The sequence below is a fragment of the Ascaphus truei genome, chromosome 1, assembly GCF_040206685.1.
Source record: "Ascaphus truei isolate aAscTru1 chromosome 1, aAscTru1.hap1, whole genome shotgun sequence".
In the NCBI taxonomy this organism is placed as follows: Eukaryota; Metazoa; Chordata; class Amphibia; order Anura; family Ascaphidae; genus Ascaphus; species Ascaphus truei.
In genome coordinates, this window is record NC_134483.1 from 330721975 (window position 1) to 330746688 (window position 24714).

At 43.9% G+C, this 24714-nt stretch overlaps 1 protein-coding gene across 5 annotated transcripts in view; it reads right to left on the reverse strand.

The window, feature by feature from the left end:
• IDUA (alpha-L-iduronidase) overlaps positions 1–24714 on the reverse strand; it is a 222344-nt gene that overhangs the window by 37037 nt on the left and 160593 nt on the right. For all 5 annotated transcript variants that reach the window (XR_012802543.1, XM_075607198.1, XM_075607191.1 and 2 more), the window contains 2 exons: positions 16637–16816; positions 4922–5138 (listed from right to left, as the gene is read on the reverse strand). Coding sequence is in view for 4 of the 5 variants with exons in the window: in XM_075607198.1 (XP_075463313.1) it covers positions 4922–5138; positions 16637–16816 (397 nt within the window). In the remaining variant the exon portion in view is untranslated. The remainder of the gene's footprint in view (positions 1–4921; positions 5139–16636; positions 16817–24714) is intronic.

Sequence of the window (24714 nt, forward strand, 5' to 3'; positions counted from 1 at the left end):
CGATATTATACTGACCCTCACACCACCATTCCCAACCTCCAAAGACTCTTGGACCAATTTGGCCAAATTTCAGACTACAAAATTAACACGGACAAATCTGAAGCCCTAAATCTCTCCCTCCCTGAGCCAACCTGGAAACTTCTCCAATCTAATTATAAATACAGATGGAACTCATCCCATATAAAATATCTTGGAGTTAAAATAATAAATTCCTACAACTCTCTATATCAGGCCAACCATCCCCTGTTATTTAACCAAATCAAAAAGGATTTAGAATTCTGGAATAAATTCCAAATCTCCTGGTTTGGTAGGATCATCTCAACCAAAATGAACATCCTCCCTAGACTCCTATATTTTTTCCAAACGCTCCCTATAGACATCCCCCTGTCAGAGCTTAAAAACATCCAAGCCCAGATATTCCAATTTATATGGAATAACCGAAAACCAAGAGTCCTGAGGTTGGTGCTATAAGCATCCAAGATGAACGGCGGATTGGGAGTCCCTGATGTGATTAAATACTACCAGGCAGCAAGCACAGTTACGCCAAGCGGTGACCTGGAATAACAACCCGGCCTCCTCATGTTGGCTCACCATAGAATCCCATTATGCGGCCCCTTCGCCCCTATTGGCGATCCTGTGGAGTCAGAGCGATAGGGAGAGAGGGTCTCTCTAGGAGATACGATCTGGGTGCAATGAGGTGTACGTGGACTAGTTGGCTTAAAAACAAAGGGAAGTATGTTCTGTCAACCACCCCCTCTCAACTTGCCCCCATCTTTGACAACCCAGATTTCCCGCCTGGGTGCTCTCAGAGACAATTTCAACAATTTCAGGACCTCAATATTAGAAGCAGCAGACTTGCTGAAGAAAGAGGAAATTCTGTCCTTCCAAGAGCTCCAAGATAAATATTAGGTACAAGACCTCCACCCGTTTAAATTCCTTAAAATTAGGCATTTTCTGATAGCTCTCTCCCAAAACGCCAAATTCCCTAAACCGACCAAATTTGAGTCGCTATGCATCAAAGGTTCATACCAGAAATGATTGATCTCAGAGATCTACAAGGGGTTGGAGTCAACATCGGAGAACCCAAGCCATGCGTATATGCAAAAGTGGTGTGCAGACCTCAACCTACAACTAGATATAGATGACTGGAAGGACGTCTGAGAGGCAGCCCCCAAGACCTCAATTTGCACGATCACAAAAGAAAATATCTACAAAATTCTATTCCAGTGGTACCTAACCCCGAGTAGATTGAGCCAGATCTTCCCCGGCACACCAGACCTGTGCTGGAGGGGATGTGGTCAAAGAGGAGACATGGCCCACATTTGGTGGACATGCCCAGAGATCCAGGGGTTCTGGTCTAAGATCCAGAAATTACTCTGCGAAACCTCGGGGCTGGAAATACCCTCTGACCTTTCTGTTAGGAAAACAAGTTGATGATCTTCCCGCACCCCTAACTAAACTTATCTCGGCTATCCTAACCGCTGCAAGGTGCTTAATTGCAACTGTCTGGAAACAGATAAAAGCACCCTCTAAAAATACGGTCATTAAAAGAATCAACAATGTTATGACCATGGAAAAACTTACGGCCATGCTCAGACAGAAATCTCTCCAGTTCTACAATACCTGGGGACCATGGCTTGACCACAGAGGTCCAACTTTCCCATAAGAAAGCACTCAAACCAGTAGGCCCTCCTGGTAGGAGAAGGTTGAAAAAGAGTCAGTCACATCATACACCCCCCTCCCCCTGTTTTTCAACCTCACTACCCTCACCCCCTGTCCGTCCGTCCCGCAACAAAAAATGAAAATGCTTTATTGGATTTAATGTCTATATTCTGTATGTTATGTGCGAACATCCGTAATGTATCTGTATATTTTTCCTGTGTGTTCCCAATAAAGGAAAAAGATTGGTAAAAAAATAAATCAATACAAGCAGTAACCAACTAAACAATTAATTTCAACCAGTAGCCAACAAATCAATTCATTATTAAAACCACTATCCAACACATCAATTAAAAGTAGGAGCCAACACAAGAAATAATTAATTAAAAACGCTAATCAATGTATAAAAAAATATAAACAAGCCAGCAAAATGACAAACAATTACATCCAAGAAATAAACTGAAATATAAAAAATAACACTCAATTTAAAACAAGCATTTGCCAAAAAAATGCATTGGCTATCATTGTATTGATCTGTACCCTAAAGGGGCCCAGATTAATACATTATCAGTCAATGGGCAATGAAAAACATAAACGAAACAATATACAATCCAAAAACCTGAAAAATAAACATTTACATACATTCAATATTTAACTTACCTTCAGAAGCATTGGCACTCCGAATCCAGGGGTATCAGGAAGCTCTCGTACCGCGACATCATCCAACTCAATCCGACGCCATCCACCTTGAAGATCCGGACCAGGTAACAAAATTCTTCTTTCTTTGATCTTCTAACACCTTCTTTCTTGATCTGCAATTATTTCTTTCTTTCCTTCATCTTCTTTCTTCATCTGTTAATCCAAAAACCCAATGGTAAATCAACAACACGATGGTGACTCGTCGGCTTCTTGAGTTCAAATAAGGCGTCAAGGCCTTAAATATGGCCTATAACGTCACATTTTTTGGTCACATGGTACAGCTCCAATCTGATTGGACGTTGTATCATGTCCCGCCTGTTTTTTTTTTGGAGAAGGATGTGATGTCATCTCCAAAGGAGGTACGTCACATCCTTCTAACCACATGACTGTATCACATGGTATTACAGCCAATCGGATTGAAGACAATCCCATTCTTTGCTGTACCATGTGATAGGTTACCTTAGTTCAAAAGGATGTGACGTCACTTTAAAGGATGCTATTTCAGGAAATGTAATGTGGTTTCTATTTTATACATGTTTTTATTTTTTGCAGGTTGTCCATTGTCTGGCATAATGGCAGCTCATGGGTGTGCCACCTTGCCAATCAATGTTTTTTTTGTGCCTTTTTTGTGTTTTAAATTGAATATGTTTTTGATTTTAGGCTTGTTTTGGTGATTGGAAGGTTGTACAGTATATTGCCTGCCATGGTGGCAGCTCATGCCCACAGGGCATGGGAGTGCCACCTTGCCAATTAATTGTTTTTTTGGCCTTTTTTGTGTTTTAAATTGAATGTGTTTTAAATGTGAAGGTTGTTTTTAAGATTGGCAGGATGCATGTTTGGCATTGTGGCAGCTCATGCCCACAGGGCATGGGAGTGCCACCATGCCAATCAATTGTTTCGTTTTTTTGGCATTTTTAAGATTAAAATTTAATGTGTTTTTTATAAGAGGCTTGTTTTAAGAATGGCAGGATGCATGTTGCCTGGCATAGTGGCAGCTCATTTTTTGGCATTTTTAATGGGTTTTTATATTCTTTGTAATACTGTGTTTTATTTTGGGCCCATTTTTTTTTTTTAGATTTCCCATTTATTGCTATAGTGTTAAAGCATGCCCATATTATATGGGCATTCTTTAACACCGTGCCAATCAATGGGTAGTGGGGGTGGTGTCCTCGGGTAATGTGGGTGGTTAGCAGTGGAGGGTGGGTTAACCCCTTAATTTCTGTAGCGGTAACTAACCGCTAAATTGATGAGGCCATTAGATTGTATTTTTTTTATTATGCTATTGCTGTTGATGCCCACGGAGGACAAGGATGGTCATGAGGATGAGGACAGCCTTCATCCTGGCAGGGTTAAGTGTCAATTTAATTTACTTTATGCTGCTGATTTATGTTTTATTTTAAATGGCAAATGCACTATTATCCATATCTGGATAATAGTAATTTTACCCATTACTGTACTGTATCTATTGGGGGGTGGAGGGGAGGTGTATTTTTTTAATGTATTGTATTTTTTTTTATGCACAGGATTGATACCGCAGGCAAGCAGGGACCCCCGGACACCCATGGGGACAACCAGAGGACCCCTGAACACCCATGGGGACCACCTGGAGGCCCCCGGACACCCACGGGAACCACCCGAGGACTCCCAGACACCCACGGGGACCACCTGGAGGCCCCCAGACACACACAGGAACCACCCGAGGACCCCCGGATACCCACAGGGACCACCGGGAGGCCCCCGTACACCTGTGGGAACCACCCGAGGACCCCCAGACACCCCAGGGACCACCTGAGGACCCCTTTGGGGCCCCCCGGACACCTGTGGGGACCACCTGGAGGCTCCCAGACACCAGCGGCAACCACCTGAGGACCCCCAGGCACCCACAGGGACAACCCCCGGACAACCGTGGGGACCACCTGGAAGCCTCCGGACACCAGCGGGAACCAACCGAGGACCCCGGGACACCCGCAGGGACCACCTAGAGGCCCCTGGACACCCGCAGGAACCACTTGAGGATCCCTGTGGGGCCCCCGGACACCCATGGGGACCACCTGTAGGCCCCCAGACACCCGAAGCAACCACCCGGAGGCCCCCAGACACCGGCGGGGGCCACCTGAAGGCCCCCGCACATGCCCGAGGACCAGTAGACACCAGTGGGAACCATCCGGGGACCCCCATAACACCCGTGGGAACGAACTCGAGGCCCCCGGACACCTGCGGTAAGTATCTCGGATGCAGGGGGTTCCCGCAGCTGAAATTAACACAGTTCAGCTCTGGAGACCCCCCCTGCTTCAACCCTGTGATAATAATAAAAATAAAACGTGCACTGCTACATGTTTCGCTGCTTTAACCGTAGAGTGTTTCCTACTATTCCCATGGCCCTTTTTTTTCTCCAACAACATTTACCAGATTTGTGTTTACTTACAAATTCTTTACACATCTGTTTCCGAGCCCACCTACGGTACGTCTCTGATGACCTCTATGCAAACCTGGTAAATGAACATGTGACCGCAACTTAAAAAAATGTTAGCTTCATCATAGTTAAATAAATGTAAACATGTACCTAATAAGGCCAGCAAGCCCATTACAGTCAGCACTGGTTTCCTCACCATCTGGACATGGGGTGGTTTAGTGTTGTTCATCTGAAATCTTGCTGTCAACGTCCTCTGAGTAAAGTAGTGAGGGTAATAGTTCATGAAAGCATTATCATTACTTAGCAATGTGTAGTTGATGCTGTTACTTTCATTTAAAAGAAGCAGCTGTTGGTGTTGATCTATTACCTAAATGAATAAGAAACGAGATATGTTACAGGTGTTGAATTAAAATAAGTTTAAATGTAGGTAAAAACATTAGTACAAAAAAAATGTAATAAATAATAGAACCAGATTTCTTGAAGAAGAAAAAAAAAGCATATACTTTAAAGAGATTTTTATTTTTATGAATCTGGTTATATTTTCTGAAGCTCTTATAGACAAGTTCTACTGCAAATGTTTAATTAATAAAAAGTAGGAGGAGGCAAGAATGAAATCCACAGCAGAGCAGAGAGGAGAGAATGTGCAATGCTAGAGATGTTGAAAGTCAGAAGCTACAATCTCCCAGCACCACTTATTTTCTGACACACGTGCTAAAAATGAATGATTTGTGCGTATGCACTATTCAGTAGTAGAAGTAGTAAGCTTGGTGGGTTTTGTCGTAGAGAAACCATTGCTGCCCATTTCCTAACATTTTCTTCCAAGTAGCCAAACCATCTCTTGCATTATTTTGTTTTAATTGGAACCACAAAAGGCAATATTTTGTTACCATGTTCTTCATGTATATGCCTTATGTTTAGAAGACAATAGGGCACTTTATTACAGTATATTAAAGTATTGTTGCCCACCGTGAACTGTTCATGCCATCTATAAGTACTACAGTGTACTAAAATTAGATCTTTAGTAGGCTTACTGTTCTACTAAGTAGATAATGGAAATAATCGTAACCCTGCTGCAGATGTCATTGATGTGTTTGCATAAATAGATAAGGCTTATCTTGCAATGCACACTTCCGACGAAAACCTCATAGATAGTAGCTAATATTTAAGATAAGCAAGACATAGGTTTCAAATGTGCTTAACAGTTATATGCCGCCATGGCCTCCATTTAATACATTTGACCATATTTGATTTAATTCCTATGTGAAAACAGTGAAAAAAGAGAAAATGCCCATTGAAGTGTCTGCTGTGGTACTTGTGGATGTAAGGAATACTAGGGATGGGTGAAATTTGTTTGCGGATTTGGATCCGCTTCGGATCAGCCGGTTTCTTTGGTCCGTGGATTTCAGTGGATCAGTCTCAAAAAGGTCAATCCGCATTTCAGAATATTTTCTTTCAAATAAGAGAACAATCCGATATCCGTTGCTGGGTTGTAAAAAAATCTGTTCTTGGATTATTGATGAAGAGAGCGAGAGCATTAATTTCAGTTTAGAAGATTTTCCAGTGGTGTCTATATATATATGTATATGTAAATGTGACAAAACAAGTGAACACTGCCCGCAAGTACAGAATCAGTCAATTGAAAAGCGATCTTAACTCTGACATTAACATATTCCAATATTCCAAGTGTATATGGAAGAAGGGAGACGAAACAGGGCACTACGGAATTAAATAAAGTTAAATTATTTAGCCAAATGTATCAATGTTTCGGCCCATGTAAGCCTTTCTCAAGAAGTAACGGCATAATGAGAATAGTCAAAAATGTCCCAAATAAATAGACCCAAAAACAGGTCCCACGTGATACTCATCAAACGTTATATCATCATCCAGCGCCGTCCATCCAACTATGACTGCAACATCCTCCAGGTCAGGCGAGGACATAATCCAGGACCTTCTCCGGAGCTTCTTCCTGCCTTCCGATTGGTCCTAGTTTCTACCTTAAACTCCAGCGATCTTTTCTTTAGCGTGTGACGTCATCAGGCATCGACGTTGGCGCGCAGCGTCATTCATATCCTCCATAGTGGTTGTTGTTAGTGTTGCTATGCAACCTGTATCCAGTCTTCAAAGTAAACGCAGCGTCCTCCCCATCCTCCATTGTTGTTGTTTAATGATGTTACTAAGCAGCCTGTATACAGATATAAAAATAGATCCTTGCGACGTTACCTCATATAATCCTCATATGTATATATTCAGGCAGCAGAAAGACACCATCAAAACAACTGTACGTTTTCTAGTGTGAATGATATAAAGATGTTAATAGATGAAATTATCAGCAAACTCCTCGTGCCTTGAAGTAGAAAAAGTGTTTCTCCGTGTTAATAAAATTTAACCATTTTTCTGGACCAGGAGCACCGTTATTTGTATCTTTTGATGTATTTGTGGTGTGCAGCATTTTCTTAAATGTATTATACTTGTAACAGTTCGACCCCTACCCAATCTCATATGGGCCCCTATGTGAGGAATCTGCCCCTAGTTACATGTCAGTGTAGTGTGGTGCACCTGCTGGCTCACAGGACTCCTCAGTCTCCTGCTCGTTGGTAGTGGGGATTTCACCATGACAGGCGTGTGAGGTAGTGCTGAGTTCTACTCACAGTTGGTACAGCGCCTCCATCCCTTCCAGATCCCCACGATAGCAGGGAGGAGTCTCTGGAAGACAACTCCTGGGTGCATCTTCTTCCTGATTAACTCCAGTCACAGGCAAGAAGGGTCTTTGAATCAAGGGCATCTTTATTTGCACCATGCATGGCAGACTGCCCATCATAGCGGCCGGTACTTAGCCGCACATCTTGTAGCTACACATCATTAGGAAGTTCCCTCCTGACTCTGTAATAGAGACAGGGATATCTGCCACCTCTCCCCTAAGGGAGGGCCACCAGCTGTGCCAGAGCCCTCGACACAGTGTGGGGTCAGCTTGTCACTCTGTCAATACTGGCACTTGAACTTCACAGACTTGATTCCAGACAGAGCAGACGAACTCTGCAGACAGACAGACTAACTTTAGGAAGTGATGAGTAATATATAGCTTCCAGAAGGCCCACTCCTGTGTCACTAACAGTGGACACAGAGCATGCTGTCACTTCCTTTGCTACACCTTACACATCACAGGGTTTGAGGGCAAACCTCCATGATGACTTCTGGCAAACCTGCCCTCTTAACAGGGATTACAGCACAGAATGAGAGAGGTATATAAACCCAAAATTACACAGGGCTACAATCTCCCCTTGGTGGAATCCAACATCCCCGCTTGGACCTAAATTTACGGAACCTTCCTTCAAACGGGCAACTGCAAAATACAAACAAGAATATCAATACAGGAATACATCTTCCCACACTGTACATAACCAACATAAGACATTATGGCATCCAGAATTACACTTAATGGACTACTCCTTAGGAGAATCTACGCCTCAGTAGTAATGTCTGGGATCAGGCTTCTTTACCTCCCTCCCATTAGCATCTAGCACTGATATGCTATAGCATCTAGGCTGCCCGTTCTCTGGCCGGTACTCCATCTTGTGCATATACACTGGCGACACACTTTATTCGAGCTCGGCTAGTCCCACAAATTCGGGTATACCCGGGTGTATTGAGGTTTGTGACTGTTTTCTGCCCGAGTGCATTGAGGTATTTTCCAGGCAGGGATTGAAGCATTTTATTCCCGCTGGCTGCAATACTGCACAGTATATATATATATATACTGCATTACAATTCATGAATTTATGCCATCTGGTAGACACGCGAAGCATTGCAGCCTATTAAATCCTAATCATTATCATTTAACAGATCAGCCGCCCGTCAGCCAGGCATGAACCCAGGCTGGGAAGGCAAACGCAACGGGGCTTGTCAGAGATGAGGAGCGGCGCATTCCAGGTATCTGCCAGGTACATACTGGGTATTTGCTCGAATAAAGTGTGTCGGTGCAGTAGATGTTGCGCCCAATACTCCAGATTCTCATTAGGTAGCAAATTCTAGCCTCTGTCCTATGCTCCACATGACTAGACTTAGACTTGATGTAGTCCTCCACAGACTCCCTTAACCAAGCATCCCTATTGTCCTCTATTTCCTACATAAGAGGTTCTGGGACATAGGGGTATTCTAATCCATGGGACCGCTTATAACGTGCAACTATCGCTCTCTCAGCCCTGCTGATTCTAATCAGTTTCTTATTGCCTGCTTTGCCTGGCAGGACCCAAGTGGCTCTTCAGGGGCAATTACATCATACAGGATAGAGGATCCCCTGGGGGTAACTAGTCCCTTCTGTATTTCGTACCATCAATCTGACTAACTCTTCCTGGCATTCCTCCTCAGAGTATTCGCCCACATCCCACCAGTGGTCAACCACCTCTCCTCTTATTAATATGAACCGGGTGCGGTCTAGCCAGGCTTCATATCCTTCAAACATGGGAGCCCACCACTTGGTGCTTTTCTCCACAGCATGCTCTTTTACTGCCATTGCTGTCTCACTCTCCTCAGTCTCTCCCCCAGAAGAGACACCTGATGTATTAGTGGATCTAGAGGCCGGCCCATAACGCTTAGACCTTCCCCTCACAGTAGTATCATAACCGGTAGGATTCATTCTCGGGGATATCCTAGCAGGAATCATTTCCCTCCCCCTCATCAGAAGTAAAGCATTCACCCCAGTCCATAGCTGACCCAGTCCTTTCTTCCAACATGTCCCGGGACTCCCCAGACCACCCTTGGCTAGATTGGGACCCAGAGGAAGACTTGACAGGGGCAGGGTTTTGGGCAGTGGCCTTGGGCAAAGGGAAGGGGGAAGTGTTCTTACGCTGCGGTATTATGATCCGCTAGTTGGCGATGCCTTGGCCGGTGGCAACGCTGGGCAGATCAGGCTCACCCGTCTTCTGGCTTCCCCGACTCTTCACTGCCTCCCGGTATCTGTCCATATCTTCTTTGGACAGGCTGGTGCTGATCATTGGTGGCGACGGCTGCTTCCGGTCGGCTCCGCTGCGGCCACCGGAAGTGACGACATCGATCTCGCGGGACGAGGCGCCATCTTGGGTGGGGTCCCCCACCAGAACCTCTTCCTCCATTTCAACATCCGGCGACGGATACGATGGTTCGCTCCTCAGCTCCGCTTGGGCCTTGGCAGGGCCTTTCTTCTCCACCGCCTCCATCGGAGCCTGTGGGAGGTAAGAGGGTATCTCACCACTCCGCTGGCTTGCGATGAGGTCCTCTTCTCCTTTTACGCTGGGGGTCGCCACGGCCGTGGGACTCTTCCGCTGCTCCGGCCGCCCAGCGCAGGTTGTCGCGGGATCTCGAGGCTCAGCTCCGCCAGGTCACCGGTAAGTTGCTTGTCTTTTTCAGCAATGCTGTAGTGGCCCGCCGGTAGGCGCAGCACCACCGATGTAGGACTTCCTTGCTCGTCGTCCGACGAGGCAGACTCGGATGCCGGTAAGGGTACCTCCGCAGGGGACCGACAGCGAGGTTACGGGTTCTCGCTGCAGTTGCAGGCCCCAGTTTCACTCTTGTCAGGTACCGTCATCAGCAGGGAGCCCCATTCTCCGGGATCGACCTTCTCCTGCTTCACTCTGGGCGAGGCTTCAGCCGTCAGCTTGGCTGTCGCTCCTCCTGCCTCCGCGGCGTGCCCAGGCACGAACGACTCCATGGCCCACAAGTAGTGGATGCCGCATTGCGGGCATCGCGCCATGGTGCTGGCTTCTCCGCCGGGTAACCTGCACTGCATGCACAGGCACAGCAGGGTCTCTTTTCCACCCGCCTTCACTACCAGGAAGCCTCCTGGCAGTTGGTAGAGGTGTATGGCAATGTCCATAGCACAATTGGTAGTGGTGTTTGGCAAGGGAGACGCACAGCACAGCAGTCTCTCATGTTCCCCAGCTCCTCGCAACTGAGGGACAGGAAGCGCACATCCAGCTCCTCCCTCAGTCAGCTCCTTTCACCATTGGCAGATGCAAGGACCCCTCCCCCTGGTGGATATTAGAGGAGGGTCACATAGCTGCACATCATGACCCAGAATTGGCTCTGAGCCTGTCACAATTTCAGGAGGGCGCTGCCACGGCTTTCGCGCCACTTCCCTCATCAAGGTGGGGTTCTTTCTTTCACGCCTCCCCCGGCCAACTTTTTGCAAAAGTCTCGTCTGCACACAGCCCACGTGGTCTCCCAGGGAAGCGGGAGCCGCCATTTTGGATCACGCTGCAATCCACATTAGCAGCAGGGGTTACTTGCTTAGTGATCACCGTCTGGCAATCAGATACTCCATTATTTCCGCACATAATTACAATGTCCTCACAACTTTCCTCCAGGGAACCTAGGCAGGACAAGAACGGCGCAGCCACTGCTTTAGCGCCACTCCACAGCAAACTAGCAAAAGTCACTTCTGCAGTTTGTTCCTCCATGGTACACACACCACGTGCGCTTTCTCCATCAGGCACGAGCCGCCATCTTGGACTCTCTGCACCGCGCGGGACATCATTACTTGCGGTCGCCATTTTTACTTGCTTCTTGCAATCACACATGGTGGTCCTCTCTGCTGGGCAGCCGCCATTTCGATGCAATAAAGTATGCCAGTGCACCTCTACATTTATCTCATGTGTGTCTTACTCATATATGCACTACCTCAGGCTAGGCTAACTCTCTCTCTGTATGCTGTACACACTATCCTCCAGTATGTGCTCTGTGGTAAGTAGTCTGGTTACTGGCTAGAGTACTCTGGCTTGTCCCATGCATTAATTGGGCGTCACCTACTTTTGGCTACACCTAGCGCAGACCCTCCCAGGAGTTCCTGACCCATGTTAACCAGGCTACCCCCTAAGGCATCCTAAGACTAGCTGCCTCAAGGTGACTAGAACAGCTTTAGCCCTGTCTCCAGACCTACTTTACTCCATTCAAGGCCCTAGGGTGTACTTTGCGAGGGGACCTCCCACCCCTGACTACCCCTAGGCTCCCGTCCATTCCACAGCACTTCCTGGCAGCATACATTCCGTTTCCCAGTCAGCCTAGCAAAAGCCTGTCCTGATGATCTCAGCAGCGCCTCCAAAAATGTAACGGTTCGACGCCTACCCAATCTCATGTGGGCCCCTACAGTATGTGAGGAATCTGCCCCCAGTTACATGTCAGTGTAGTGTGGTGCACCTGCTGGCTCACAGGACTCCTGAGTCTCCCGCTCGTTGGTAGTGGGGATTTCACCATGACAGGCGTGTGAGGTAGTGTGTATATTGCACCAAATGTACTCCCTGTGGCAAGTATAGATAGTTAGTCTACTTGTCAGTATAATTAGAATGCATACCTTGCACAGATGGAATAGAGTGCTTAGCTTAGCCACAGGTAAGTGAACACAGATAGGTAGGATCAAAAGCTATTATAACAGTGCACAAGTAGTGTCATGGCATGTGACGTCATCATGTCAGAGGGGCGGGATTAGTGCTCGTGATCAGAGCGCGTCCGCTTTAAGTAGCTCTTCGTTTAGAGTTATGTGTATGCACTAAAATGCATTTTTTAAAGTAGCAGTATCCTCTGGTCTGATTGCATATATATGTAAACACCCTGCACTTGCCAGAAGCCTAATCACCAGGGCTGCTACAAACGATCGGATGCATCTTACTGTCTGTAACATTGGACTTCATGTGTAAACAGGCACTACTTTTGGTGCAATATACACACTGTATTGTGCTATTGTAACTGTACCCCCATGGATACTTCACCAGTGGTCAGACAGGAATTTTGGATTAGGTATATTAATACTGTGTCCTAGTCAAGACCACATAGAGTGCATACCCAGAGACACGGTACCCTATCTACCCAGTGTTTCGTCACATTGATTATCTTTATGCACTACAGGTCAGCCACTTAACTGGGGCAGGGATCCACCAATACTATTAGTGGCGTTATTTACACACACTCAGTGGTTACCCCCACTGACCTCAGACACCAGTTAAGATCTACATATAGCTATTACTGCCATGGTCATTGTACTAGTATTACCCTCTTCCTAGTGAGGATAAGCCATTGGCCACCTTTATTGCTGCATCTGATCTGGTTTTATAAATCGCTGTTATATTGGCTCACATACAATCATTACACTTTGATTCTACAGCGTTCTATTTTATTTCATTTGAGTTATTACTCCTAATAAAGTATTTTAATTTATTCACTCCTCATCCACACACACATTTATCTACCTGTGTACCTGTGATCTAGAGTGTATGAGTGCTCTCCTTGGGGTTCTGTTTCTCGTTGTTGCTTAATTTTATACACTGCAGAGCTTGTATGTGGTCGCTGTTTCTGATGGCCTTGATCTTGTTTATTAGGCTTTGCCTTTTATCGTGAGGAAAAATTACTACTCCCTTTGATGTGCAGAACTGCACACCTAAGAACCTTAGGTTTTGAGAGGGAACAAGGTCGCTTTGCCTTCGTTTACCACCCATCCATGTAGTTCTAGAAACTCCAGTACTCTTGCAAGGTGCAGCAGAAATAGATTTCTGTTTTGGGCCTTTATCAAAAATATCATCGAGATAATAATAAGCTCTGCAACTAGTGACTGAAACTTGTGTGAAGGTTCTTGGAGAGGTTGCGAAACCGAAGGGAAGGACTGAGAGTAATAATGGAATTAGCCTATTGCAAACCTTAAATATCATTGATGTGAGGTGGCTATTGGAATGTGAGGCATTTCAAGATCGTCCAATCTCTAATCTACGGTTGGCTGATAGAGCTCAACGACTCCATTCCAAACTTTCTTACCTCTAAAAAGTTGTTGTTTTTCTTGAGGTCTAAAACTGCTCTGAATGAGCCACTCTTTCTCCAGATCAGGAACAAAATGGAGTAGAACTTCTGAAACCTGTGATGTACTGTAGGGACAATGGTTTTATTGCTCTATTTCTTAGTAGGCTCTTTAACCTTTGTCTTAAGGCTAAAGCGGCTACCCTATTCTTGAGATTCTGGAGTCACAAAGTTGTTTCATAGAGAAGAGGCCATATCGATGCCTTGAGCCACCGCCTCCTTCATCCAAGAGAAGAACAAGGACATGTTGTCCGTTGGTTCCTTTGCGAACTCTTTAAGGTGTTTTTCATGTAACGTCTTATCCGCCAATGTGGGAGTCTTGTCATTGGCTGATCAATATTTAGTTTTCTTTGTGGCTTTTTTTTTCTGGGAAGTCGTGTTAGCTCCTTCCTCCAGCAGCGAACCTGGAGCACTGACAAAGGTATATTATGAAAAATATTATCAAAACTAGCTCTCTTATCCCACCCCTCCCCTGTAATATATACAGCTTGGGCTTACCTAAGAAAACTCTGCAGAAACTTTAGATGAGGATGCCTCCATTGTCCTAATAATTCAGGTATTTTTCATGATTGCAACACCAATACTGTGTGCAGGATCTTGTGTTTCCTCCCACAAGTAGGGCAGTTGTGACAGAAAGTAGTGCCATGCTCCCCTTTAAGGTTTGCCTTGAGCCTGTGACATCACTGGAGCGATGGAGCGCTGAGAGAAAATTGACAGGAGTTTGACTGGTAGAGGGAGGGGTGAGCGAGGAGCGAGCAAGAATCCCACATGGCACGGCAGGGAATAGGTACCCAAGCCGCTTAGCCAGAGAACCAAGTGACATTTCCTGGACTAGTCTGCAAGCAGTCAAGCACCCCCCCTCCCCCCCCCAAAAAAGAAAACTAACCAAAAGACAAAACACCTAACCTCAGCTTGGTATAATAGAAAAAAGACTACCTGTAAGGAGAAGGTGTGTCTATATATAGCACCTCCTACAGGTGCAAGTCTTTAAGCTGTCCTAGTCCAGTGGGACTTAACCCCTTGATGCCCACTGCCATGGATATGCCCAGGAAAACAACATATCCTGTTATCCCATAGGATTCAAGGGCAGTGTTGGTGTAACATTTCCCACCATATTTAGTGAAGCCTGTTGCTACAGTATACATTTGTACTTAGTAAAGCTATACATACCGTGTCTCGCCCGTCGGTTAACTGATCAAAATCTGTAATATTTTTCAGTGACTTAGAGCGGATTGTGTTTTAGTGAAAATCATGTGTTTTGGCAATAATTTTGCATCGTATGTTCACTTACATGCCATATTTAAAAAAAACATTGCAATATTGTAAGATTTTTGATTATCTGGCTTATTACATTTGTTGCAACCATAAACAGCTTGTTTTGTTTTTTTACTTGCAGCGCACAAATGAAAATGTTTCCATGTGTTGTTAGTGTGTGTGTATATATATATACATACATATATACACACACACACTTGTGTAAGCTTTTGTTTTACTTTTATAAAGTAAACCTTAGAGCCGTGCATAAAGTATGTGTCCTATGTTGTGTTTTGGGTCAATCACTAAAATTCCCAGGAAATTATTGAACATGAGGCTGTATAAGACCCTTGTGACACAGTTTTATAGGCTTGTAAACTTTACAACCTTAAGCGATTTTTATTACAAACCACTTTGAGTGATCTTATACACTGAATAAGGTTTTTTTCATTTGCAATCCATTTTTGAATGCGGATATCATTACAAACTTTTCATGGAGACAAATTTCAAATATTCATGTACAGTACGTGAATGTTTGCACATGCATATTTATTCATTTATTTATAAAAATGTTTTACCAGGAAGTAATACATTGGGAGTAACCTCTCGTTTTCAAGTATGTCCTGGGCACAAAGTTATAACAATACATGGTTACATTAAAAGAACCGACAGTCAATTCACAGACATTTCATGGACAGATACAGTTGGAAAATTGGGTACAGGGAATAGAAGGGCTGGTGAGTTTCAGATTGAAATAGAGAAGCTTTAACATCACCAAACATCAGCGAGCGGCAGCAAGTGGCTCACACCCTTTAGCTGCTCTTCGGCTGTGCGCCTTTGGGGCGATGCAGATGTACACTGAAGGGGTTCAGATTGAGTGCAGTTGTGAATTCAAAGTCCTTTGTCCTCTTGGCTCATTAACATTCCAGTAGGTAGGGTTGACGTTCCATTTAGTACATAAAATGTTAACCCTTGTGCATAGGGGAGCAGCTCTTTGAGAACCCCATCAGACATCCGCCTTTGGGGTGAGGCAGATGTACACGGGAGGGGTTCAGATTTAATGCAGCTGATGTCTCCGGAGTTGTTTTTTTATTTTCAATTTGGAACTAATTACTTTCCTTTTTTTGGATAAATGTAATTTGCTTTAATCTTTAGTGATTTTAATTGCTGAAACTTTCAATATGTAATGGGAAGCCTTTTATGGTGCTTAAAGAAATTCCAGCAGTGAAGAGTTTTCAGTAAAATGTAATTTCCCGAGTGCATGTAAAAATGGGTCCGTGTTGGCTGCTACAGTATGTTGGAATGGGTAAAACAGTGATCACCCAACAAATTTTGTGTGAGAAGGTTTAGATTTGGATTTTGTACAGAATTATGCTGACTTGATCATAAACTATAACCAAAAAAAGGGGGGGACGCTACCGCTCAGCCTAGTACTAATATCAATAACAAGGTAGTAACAGGGTGCTATAGGAAACTTGCTAGATATAGGAACTTTTTCTGGTTCTTTTGGGACCCACCCTGTTAATAAGTGTTGATCATAAACTGACCTTAAGTTAAGTTTCAATGTCAAATACTAGGGGCCTAATATTTTGAACTTTATTTACAGTAATCACAGAAAACACTCAAAAGCAGCATTACAAAATGGCTAAATGCAGAAATTACAGTTCCCTCATTTTCTTTCATTACATTAATTAGTTAAAAGTCAAAAGATATAAAAACATCAAATGGGCTCAAATTTACTTTTTCATGTTTCTTCTGTCAGATAATATGCAGGCAGACCAAACAATGTATTCTTCATACCTTAACTACCATGGCTGCGTAAGTCACATCAGCTCTCCACGACTGTGGAGTGGACCATCCCACTAGTGGATCTGCCTCATCATTATATATAGGAAGAGACTTGAACTGTGGGAAAAGCTCTTGGATTTCATGCACAGTCTCTATTTCTTGCTCCAGTATGTAAAGAGAACTTCCTCTGCCCTGTGAGAGAAAGGTGAACACAATATAGAACATGCAAATGAATATTGGTTATTACCCTTTAGTGTTCCCTTAAGATGTTCAGGCAGAGTCAAGATGGAAACAAAAGAAACAGCGCACAACGCCAAATAGTGAAGCAAGTAATGCTATATATTAGTAATTACAGGGTAATAAATCTGCGTACATCAAAACAGTGGAATAGGTGCATTTAGTGTGTTTCACACAAGTTACCACTCAGCAACTGTTGTCAGAAGAGTCTGCAGCTTGCTTCTCTCAGCAGGGGCGCTACGTTGGTTCAGGAGCAGGATTAATGTCCAAAACCCCTCATCCAACAGTACATCGCTCCCAAGGGGATTTCCCTTTAAGGCAACCACGCTCCGTTGCAGGTATTGGTGCTTGGTGGGACCGCTCGCGCTTCCAAGCCGTCTGGTGCAGCTCGTGTAGCTCAGCGAGCAGATCCACTGTACGGGGGTGAGACCTCAGCTCTAAGTCTCTCATATGCCCAAAATTACCACCGGGAGTAATACTAGCAGGGTGAAGCCAATGGAGGCAATGGCAATATTAAGGCACTAGATAAAAATCATCCAACATGTTTCGTAGAATAAACTACTTCTTCAGGGAAGAAGCTGCAGACTCTTCTGACAACAGTTGCTGAGTGGTAACTTGTGTGAAACACACTAAATGCACCTATTCCACTGTTTTGATGTACGCAGATTTATTACCCTGCAATTACTAATATATAGCATTACTTGCTTCACTATTTGGCGTTGTGCTCTGTTTCTTTTGTTTCCATTTCCTAGAGTGTGGGGGGTGCTGAGCCACCCCCTGTGTTTATAGCAGCAGACGCCTCTACAAATACACGGTTATGTGATATAATTTCTTCATATATACACCCTCACTGTGGTTATTGTGATTTATTTCTTGGTCACTTATTTATGTGGTTTAGTCACTGCACTATATTTTTATTCTAAATTCTGGGTTAGATAGTAGCGCACAGTATTTTCTCTGTTAGAGTCAAGATGGACCTTGTGGCATTTCCCAAACATAATGGTTGCTTCTTCTAGTGGCTGGTCATCAACCTGTTAAATTTAGGGAGGCAAGACTCATGTGATTTTTGCAATAGTTATATGACACTAGTGCAAAAATGCCTCATAACACTATACATTTTAGAACTGCGTGATAATAACTTTAATAATAACTTTATTTCATACAGCACGTTTGTCACAATAGGACACAATTACAGGCACAGTACAGTCCCTGCCCAGATTTGCTTCAACTAGTAACTTGCATTGGTCATAGCAGACATTGATCATTATAGTGGCTCAATGGATAAAAGAAACAATTCCTTAAGTGGAAAAGGCAGGTTCCAACACTATAAAACATATGGGGGAAAAAATCAACATGTGGCACAAATAAAAACAATTATTTTCTACTGGAGTAATAAAATGAAAGTGAAAAATATATTTTTTAAGAGAGCACTTTTTTGAATCTCACCAAAAGTGTTCCCAAGATATACTGTACAGTATTAATCAAAGGATATATGAACTTTGGAAAGTTGATTGCATAAACAATTAAATGTAAATTAAATGTAAGGACAATTTTCTGTACAATTGATTGACACCGGCTCTCCAGGCATTTATTCACAAAAACAAAACTACCAAACATTTTCACACCTCTCTATGCCCAATTCTAATATTCGATCTTCAAGGGACAGCCATGCCTGCTCTCACCTCGCTGTAGTGTGCATGTAAGGCCTCGGACACAGTACAGGAGCGCACACGTGACGTCACGCACGTTTGTACTTGCCGAGATCTGTATTCTGCAGTGTTGAGCGATGGGGACAGCGCTTGCGCTGTCGGATCCACTATGGACGCAGCAGCCTAAGGCTAATTATACCTATGGTATTTCAGCATACTGTATGTTTTCAAGTTACCATGTTACTACCATTTTAGAAAACTAAATGGAAGTGTCTCCGTTTTACCACAAGAGGTCAGTCTGCTAAAAGCACAAGATAAAGAAGCTCATTTTCCACATGCACACATACGACGAGTTCAGTGGAGTGTAATGACTACAGAGGTTATGATGGTGTAGGAAGCTGTAATATTTACACCTCCCCAAATGCAACCTATTGGCTTGTGAGATTTGGCAGCTGTCACGTACGGTACACCTGTTAGCTTGTGACCTGCATACAGGGCAATGGTTCAAGCTGCAGTTCAAGCTACCGTTTCCAAAAATATATATATATTTTTTCCCCATTCAATATGTGCATCAATACAATCTGCACACTGACAAGTGATTAGCTAAGCTGCAGATTGATCCGTTTTCCTGTAATCGACTGTAATAGATCGCTTGATCAGGGTTCTTTAATTCAGTTATTGCACAGCATTTTGGGCAATGTAGTTCTTGGAATATGATTGACTGGGCAGTTACTAGATAGAATTGGTTCAATGCTAGAGAGAGGGCGGGGCTCAAGAGCCAGAGCCTATCAGAAGGGGAAGGGGGCTGTCACTTTGGAAATGCTTCCTACATTAGAAACATTAAACATTTCTTTAAAACATACATTTTTTTTTAAATGCTACAAGTATTTTCTCATAGTACAGAACTGATTTATAAAAAATAAAGAAAACACATGTGGGATATTGCTTGAACTGCTGCTTTAATACACAGCTCTCTAGCTGGCCCACTTCCCGTTCACAAAGGTGATTTATATATGCAACCAGGATTAATACACACAGATAATCTAGCCAATTTGCCTTTCTCATGCGCATGGTACTTTCAATGAGTTAATATTAACCCCTTGCTCAATTGCAATTATGTCTATACGCCACCACCACCCAAGAAATATCAAAAAAATTTGCAGTCTCTGGTCCTTGTGAATTATAGAAAAAACTAGGCACTTAAACACACAAAAATCTGTTGTAGCAAAATGTGTCTGAAAATGTAAATACAGTACTCTCTACAAAGCATTCAAACAGTTTATTCAGAGCACAAATCATCACATAAAAGTTTTAATATATATAAAAATACAGTGTTACGGTTACAGAAAAAGATTATTACAAGAAAAAAGTTATGATAAATGTAGACAAGTTTCTTAAAATAATAAGGATAATCATAACAGAATTTCCTATACGTTACCACACGTCAAATGGATATCTATCCCTTGCCACCTTCTAAGCCTCAAGCGTTTGACCTTATTGCATCCGTCTCCTTGCAACAATTACAAATATCTAAAGTTGTTCTTCAGAATAGTTGTCATCCATGATATTCTAAATTTAATATAGCCCCCCCCTCCCCCCCTCCAAGTGGTGACCTCTCTTTGTGATGCACAGGGGATATTTACAGAGGTTTTTCTTTGAGGCTGATAGCACAGGATCTGGCTATCATCCACAGCCTTCTAACCTATACATATTTTCCTTTTAGTGGGCCATCAGTGATACCCCCCAACTAGATCAACACAGACACAGGAAGTGTGTTTACCTTTTATAAAAACAATTATTGTATTTTAAGAAAATTCTTAAAACTATCTAAACATGAGTTAAGTGCAGGAAGCAGATAGTAGCCAATAATAAGGAAGCAGCCAATATAAATGTACTGCGTTCTAACTTGGATCCATACACCACTGAGGAAGCCCTCTGGCGAAACGCGTTTGGTGTTTTTTGGACATTCAGAGCCGCCGTACGTTGAAGGAACAGGACTCTGCCCTATCAGCTCCAGGAATCGCCGAGAACATCCGCGCATGCGCAGACCGAGCTCCGGGTGAGAGACGGAGCAGGGAAGGTGAATCAGGGCCATGCACAACCCGTGACGAACCACCGCATGCAGTGAGGATTAGAGACTGGGAGCTGAGAAAGCGTCCCTGCAGGCACCCCTTGGAACAGGGAAGAATGTGGAGAGTAGGAGGAGAGAGAAAGAACCCTATGTGATGCACTCAACCCTACTAATAAAAAATAATAAACTTTTATTTATTGAAAAATGCAAACATAACAAATATATTTAAAACCTAACAAGTGTACTGTGCAGTTCTAATGTGCATTCACTCTGAATGACCAGATAGTGTCATAACTCGTGTGATGCACAGAAGATGCAAGGGGCTGTAGATTCTAACAAAGCTAGTGTATAAATTTTGTGGATGCACAATGTATATGACCCTGTGGGGGAAACAACTGATGTGCACTCTACACAGGTGTTGTAATACACAGGCACTGGGAGTATTAGTAATGCATAGGTGGTGCAGCTCTGTTTAACAAGGCTGCAATAAGGTGCATAACACTGCTGCATACACAGAGAGCCAAATGCAGACCCAGATCCCCCTGGTGACAAATCAATGGGAGCCCTGCTAGGAGGTGGGTGCAGGTGAGTATACCCCGTTATTAGCCTCATAAGAGTACTCCAGACTGATAGCCAGGACTCACGCTTTGTCAGCTCCTTCCAGAGGGAGGGGAGAGATGTTATCACACCCCTACTGTGTATGTATGCTGTAGAGCTAGCCAGTGCCAGCAGAGACTCTCATATGCCTAGCGTCTAGCTAGTGGGATCCACATCTGTGGCCCACATCAAGTTTAAAGCTAATCTACAGGACATGAACAAACTCCTATGAGTTTGACACTGCTACAGTACAGCCGGCGTCGCTATGACGTCATCCCGACGCGCGTTTCGTTCCTGCAAGGGAACTTCTTCCGGGGAGGGAGGGCGCCCTGCACAGACCTGCCTTTTAAACCCTGCTGTTGCCATGGAGCGCTGGTGACACACTTAGAGGGAGGCTCCTCCTTTGTCTAATGCTGTCAGCGCGGCCCCTGGTATCAGTTGTGCAAATAAGGTCTGTGACAAGGGTATCCTGCGGTTAAAAATACATGTGGGGGTTAAAAACCTTTAATAAAGCAGATACACGCAAAATGAGACTGGTTGCCTTATTGAGTGTTATGATGTAAATGTGCCCTCTTGTAATTGCAGTATTATTGAGGTCTAAGTGCTGATATTGTGATTATTTTCAACTTTGATGCATACATATCCCCTCTAATAATTATAATGTTATTATTTTATTAAGAGAGCCTGGGCATTTAGATATATGTATATATTAGTGTCAGTGTACATAATGGTTCTGAGGTAAGTATTGGTGTTCCCATCCTGAGATGTATTAAAGGATGGGGAGGTTAGAGAAGGCACATGGTGAGGAGGGTCTCATAGGAATGCACTATAGTTGAAATCCTCATTCAAACCATGAGGTGCCTGAGTGCCCAGAATGAAAATCCATCTGGCCTCTTTTCTCAGTAAAGCATTGTCAATATCGCCTCCACGGAGGCCAAGTGATACATGTTCAATGCATTGAAAACCCACTGACGTAGTGTCACCATGATGTAACAGATTGATGTGTCGTGCCAACGGCGTATCTACTTCATTTCTGATGGTGCTTACATGTTCAAGGATGCGGCGACGTAGTTGGCGTGAAGTTTTGCCCACATACATCAGACCGCATCTGCATGTCGCTAGATAGACCACTGCACTTGTTTTACAGTTGAAGTAGTCCTTGATTGTATATGTAGCTGAACCAGTGGCATTTTTGAATATTTTTAATGAGTTAATGTAACCACATGCCTTGCAAGTCCCGCACTTGGAAGTGCCCTTTGTGGTGTTACTGAGCCAAGTTGTTGTGTTTGGTGTCTTATAGTGGCTGTGTGTGACTATAAGACACCAAACACAACAACTTGGCTCAGTAACACCACAAAGGGCACTTTCAAGTGCGGGACTTGCAAGGCATGTGGTTACATTAACTCATTAAAAATATTCAAAAATGCCACTGGTTCAGCTACATATACAATCAAGGACTACTTCAACTGTAAAACAAGTGCAGTGGTCTATCTAGCGACATGCAGATGCGGTCTGATGTATGTGGGCAAAACTTCATGCCAACTACGTCGCCGCATCCTTGAACATGTAAGCACCATCAGAAATGAAGTAGATACGCCGTTGGCACGACACATCAATCTGTCACATCATGGTGACACTACGTCAGTGGGTTTTCAATGCATTAAACATGTATCACTTGGCCTCCGTGGAGGCGATATTGACAATGCTTTACTGAGAAAAGAGGCCAGATGGATTTTCATTCTGGGCACTCAGGCACCTCATGGTTTGAATGAGGATTTCAACTATAGTGCATTCCTATGAGACCCTCCTCACCATGTGCCTTCTCTAACCTCCCCATCCTTTAATACATCTCAGGATGGGAACACCAATACTTACCTCAGAACCATTATGTACACTGACACTAATATATACATATATCTAAATGCCCAGGCTCTCTTAATAAAATAATAACATTATAATTATTAGAGGGGATATGTATGCATCAAAGTTGAAAATAATCACAATATCAGCACTTAGACCTCAATAATACTGCAATTACAAGAGGGCACATTTACATCATAACACTCAATAAGGCAACCAGTCTCATTTTGCGTGTATCTGCTTTATTAAAGGTTTTTAACCCCCACATGTATTTTTAACCGCAGGATACCCTTGTCACAGACCTTATTTGCACAACTGATACCAGGGGCCGCGCTGACAGCATTAGACAAAGGAGGAGCCTCCCTCTAAGTGTGTCACCAGCGCTCCATGGCAACAGCAGGGTTTAAAAGGCAGGTCTGTGCAGGGCGCCCTCCCTCCCCGGAAGAAGTTCCCTTGCAGGAACGAAACGCGCGTCGGGATGACGTCATAGCGACGCCGGCTGTACTGTAGCAGTGTCAAACTCATAGGAGTTTGTTCATGTCCTGTAGATTAGCTTTAAACTTGATGTGGGCCACAGATGTGGATCCCACTAGCTAGACGCTAGGCATATGAGAGTCTCTGCTGGCACTGGCTAGCTCTACAGCATACATACACAGTAGGGGTGTGATAACATCTCTCCCCTCCCTCTGGAAGGAGCTGACAAAGCGTGAGTCCTGGCTATCAGTCTGGAGTACTCTTATGAGGCTAATAACGGGGTATACTCACCTGCACCCACCTCCTAGCAGGGCTCCCATTGATTTGTCACCAGGGGGATCTGGGTCTGCATTTGGCTCTCTGTGTATGCAGCAGTGTTATGCACCTTATTGCAGCCTTGTTAAACAGAGCTGCACCACCTATGCATTACTAATGCTCCCAGTGCCTGTGTATTACAACACCTGTGTAGAGTGCACATCAGTTGTTTCCCCCACAGGGTCATACTGCACCGACACACTTTATTCGAGCAAATACCCAGTATGTACCTGGCAGATACCTGGAATGCGCCGCTCCTCACCTCTGACAAGCCCCGTTGCGTTTGCCTTCCCAGCCTGGGTTCATGCCTGGCTGACGGGCGGCTGATCTGTTAAATGATAATGATTAGGATTTAATAGGCTGCAATGCTTCGCGTGTCTACCAGATGGCATAAATTCATGAATTGTAATGCAGTATATATATATATACTGTGCAGTATTGCAGCCAGCGGGAATAAAATGCTTCAATCCCTGCCTGGAAAATACCTCAATGCACTCGGGCAGAAAACAGTCACAAACCTCAATACACCCGGGTATACCCGAATTCGTGGGACTAGCCGAGCTCGAATAAAGTGTGTCGCCAGTGTATACATTGTGCATCCACAACATTTATACACTAGCTTTGTTAGAATCTACAGCCCCTTGCATCTTCTGTGCATCACACGAGTTATGACACTATCTGGTCATTCAGAGTGAATGCACATTAGAACTGCACAGTACACTTGTTAGGTTTTAAATATATTTGTTATGTTTGCATTTTTCAATAAATAAAAGTTTATTATTTTTTATTAGTAGGGTTGAGTGCATCACATAGGGTTCTTTCTCTCTCCTCCTATACGCCAAGTTTCACCCTGATAGCACCTCCCTAGAAAGTCTATTTTGAGCTGA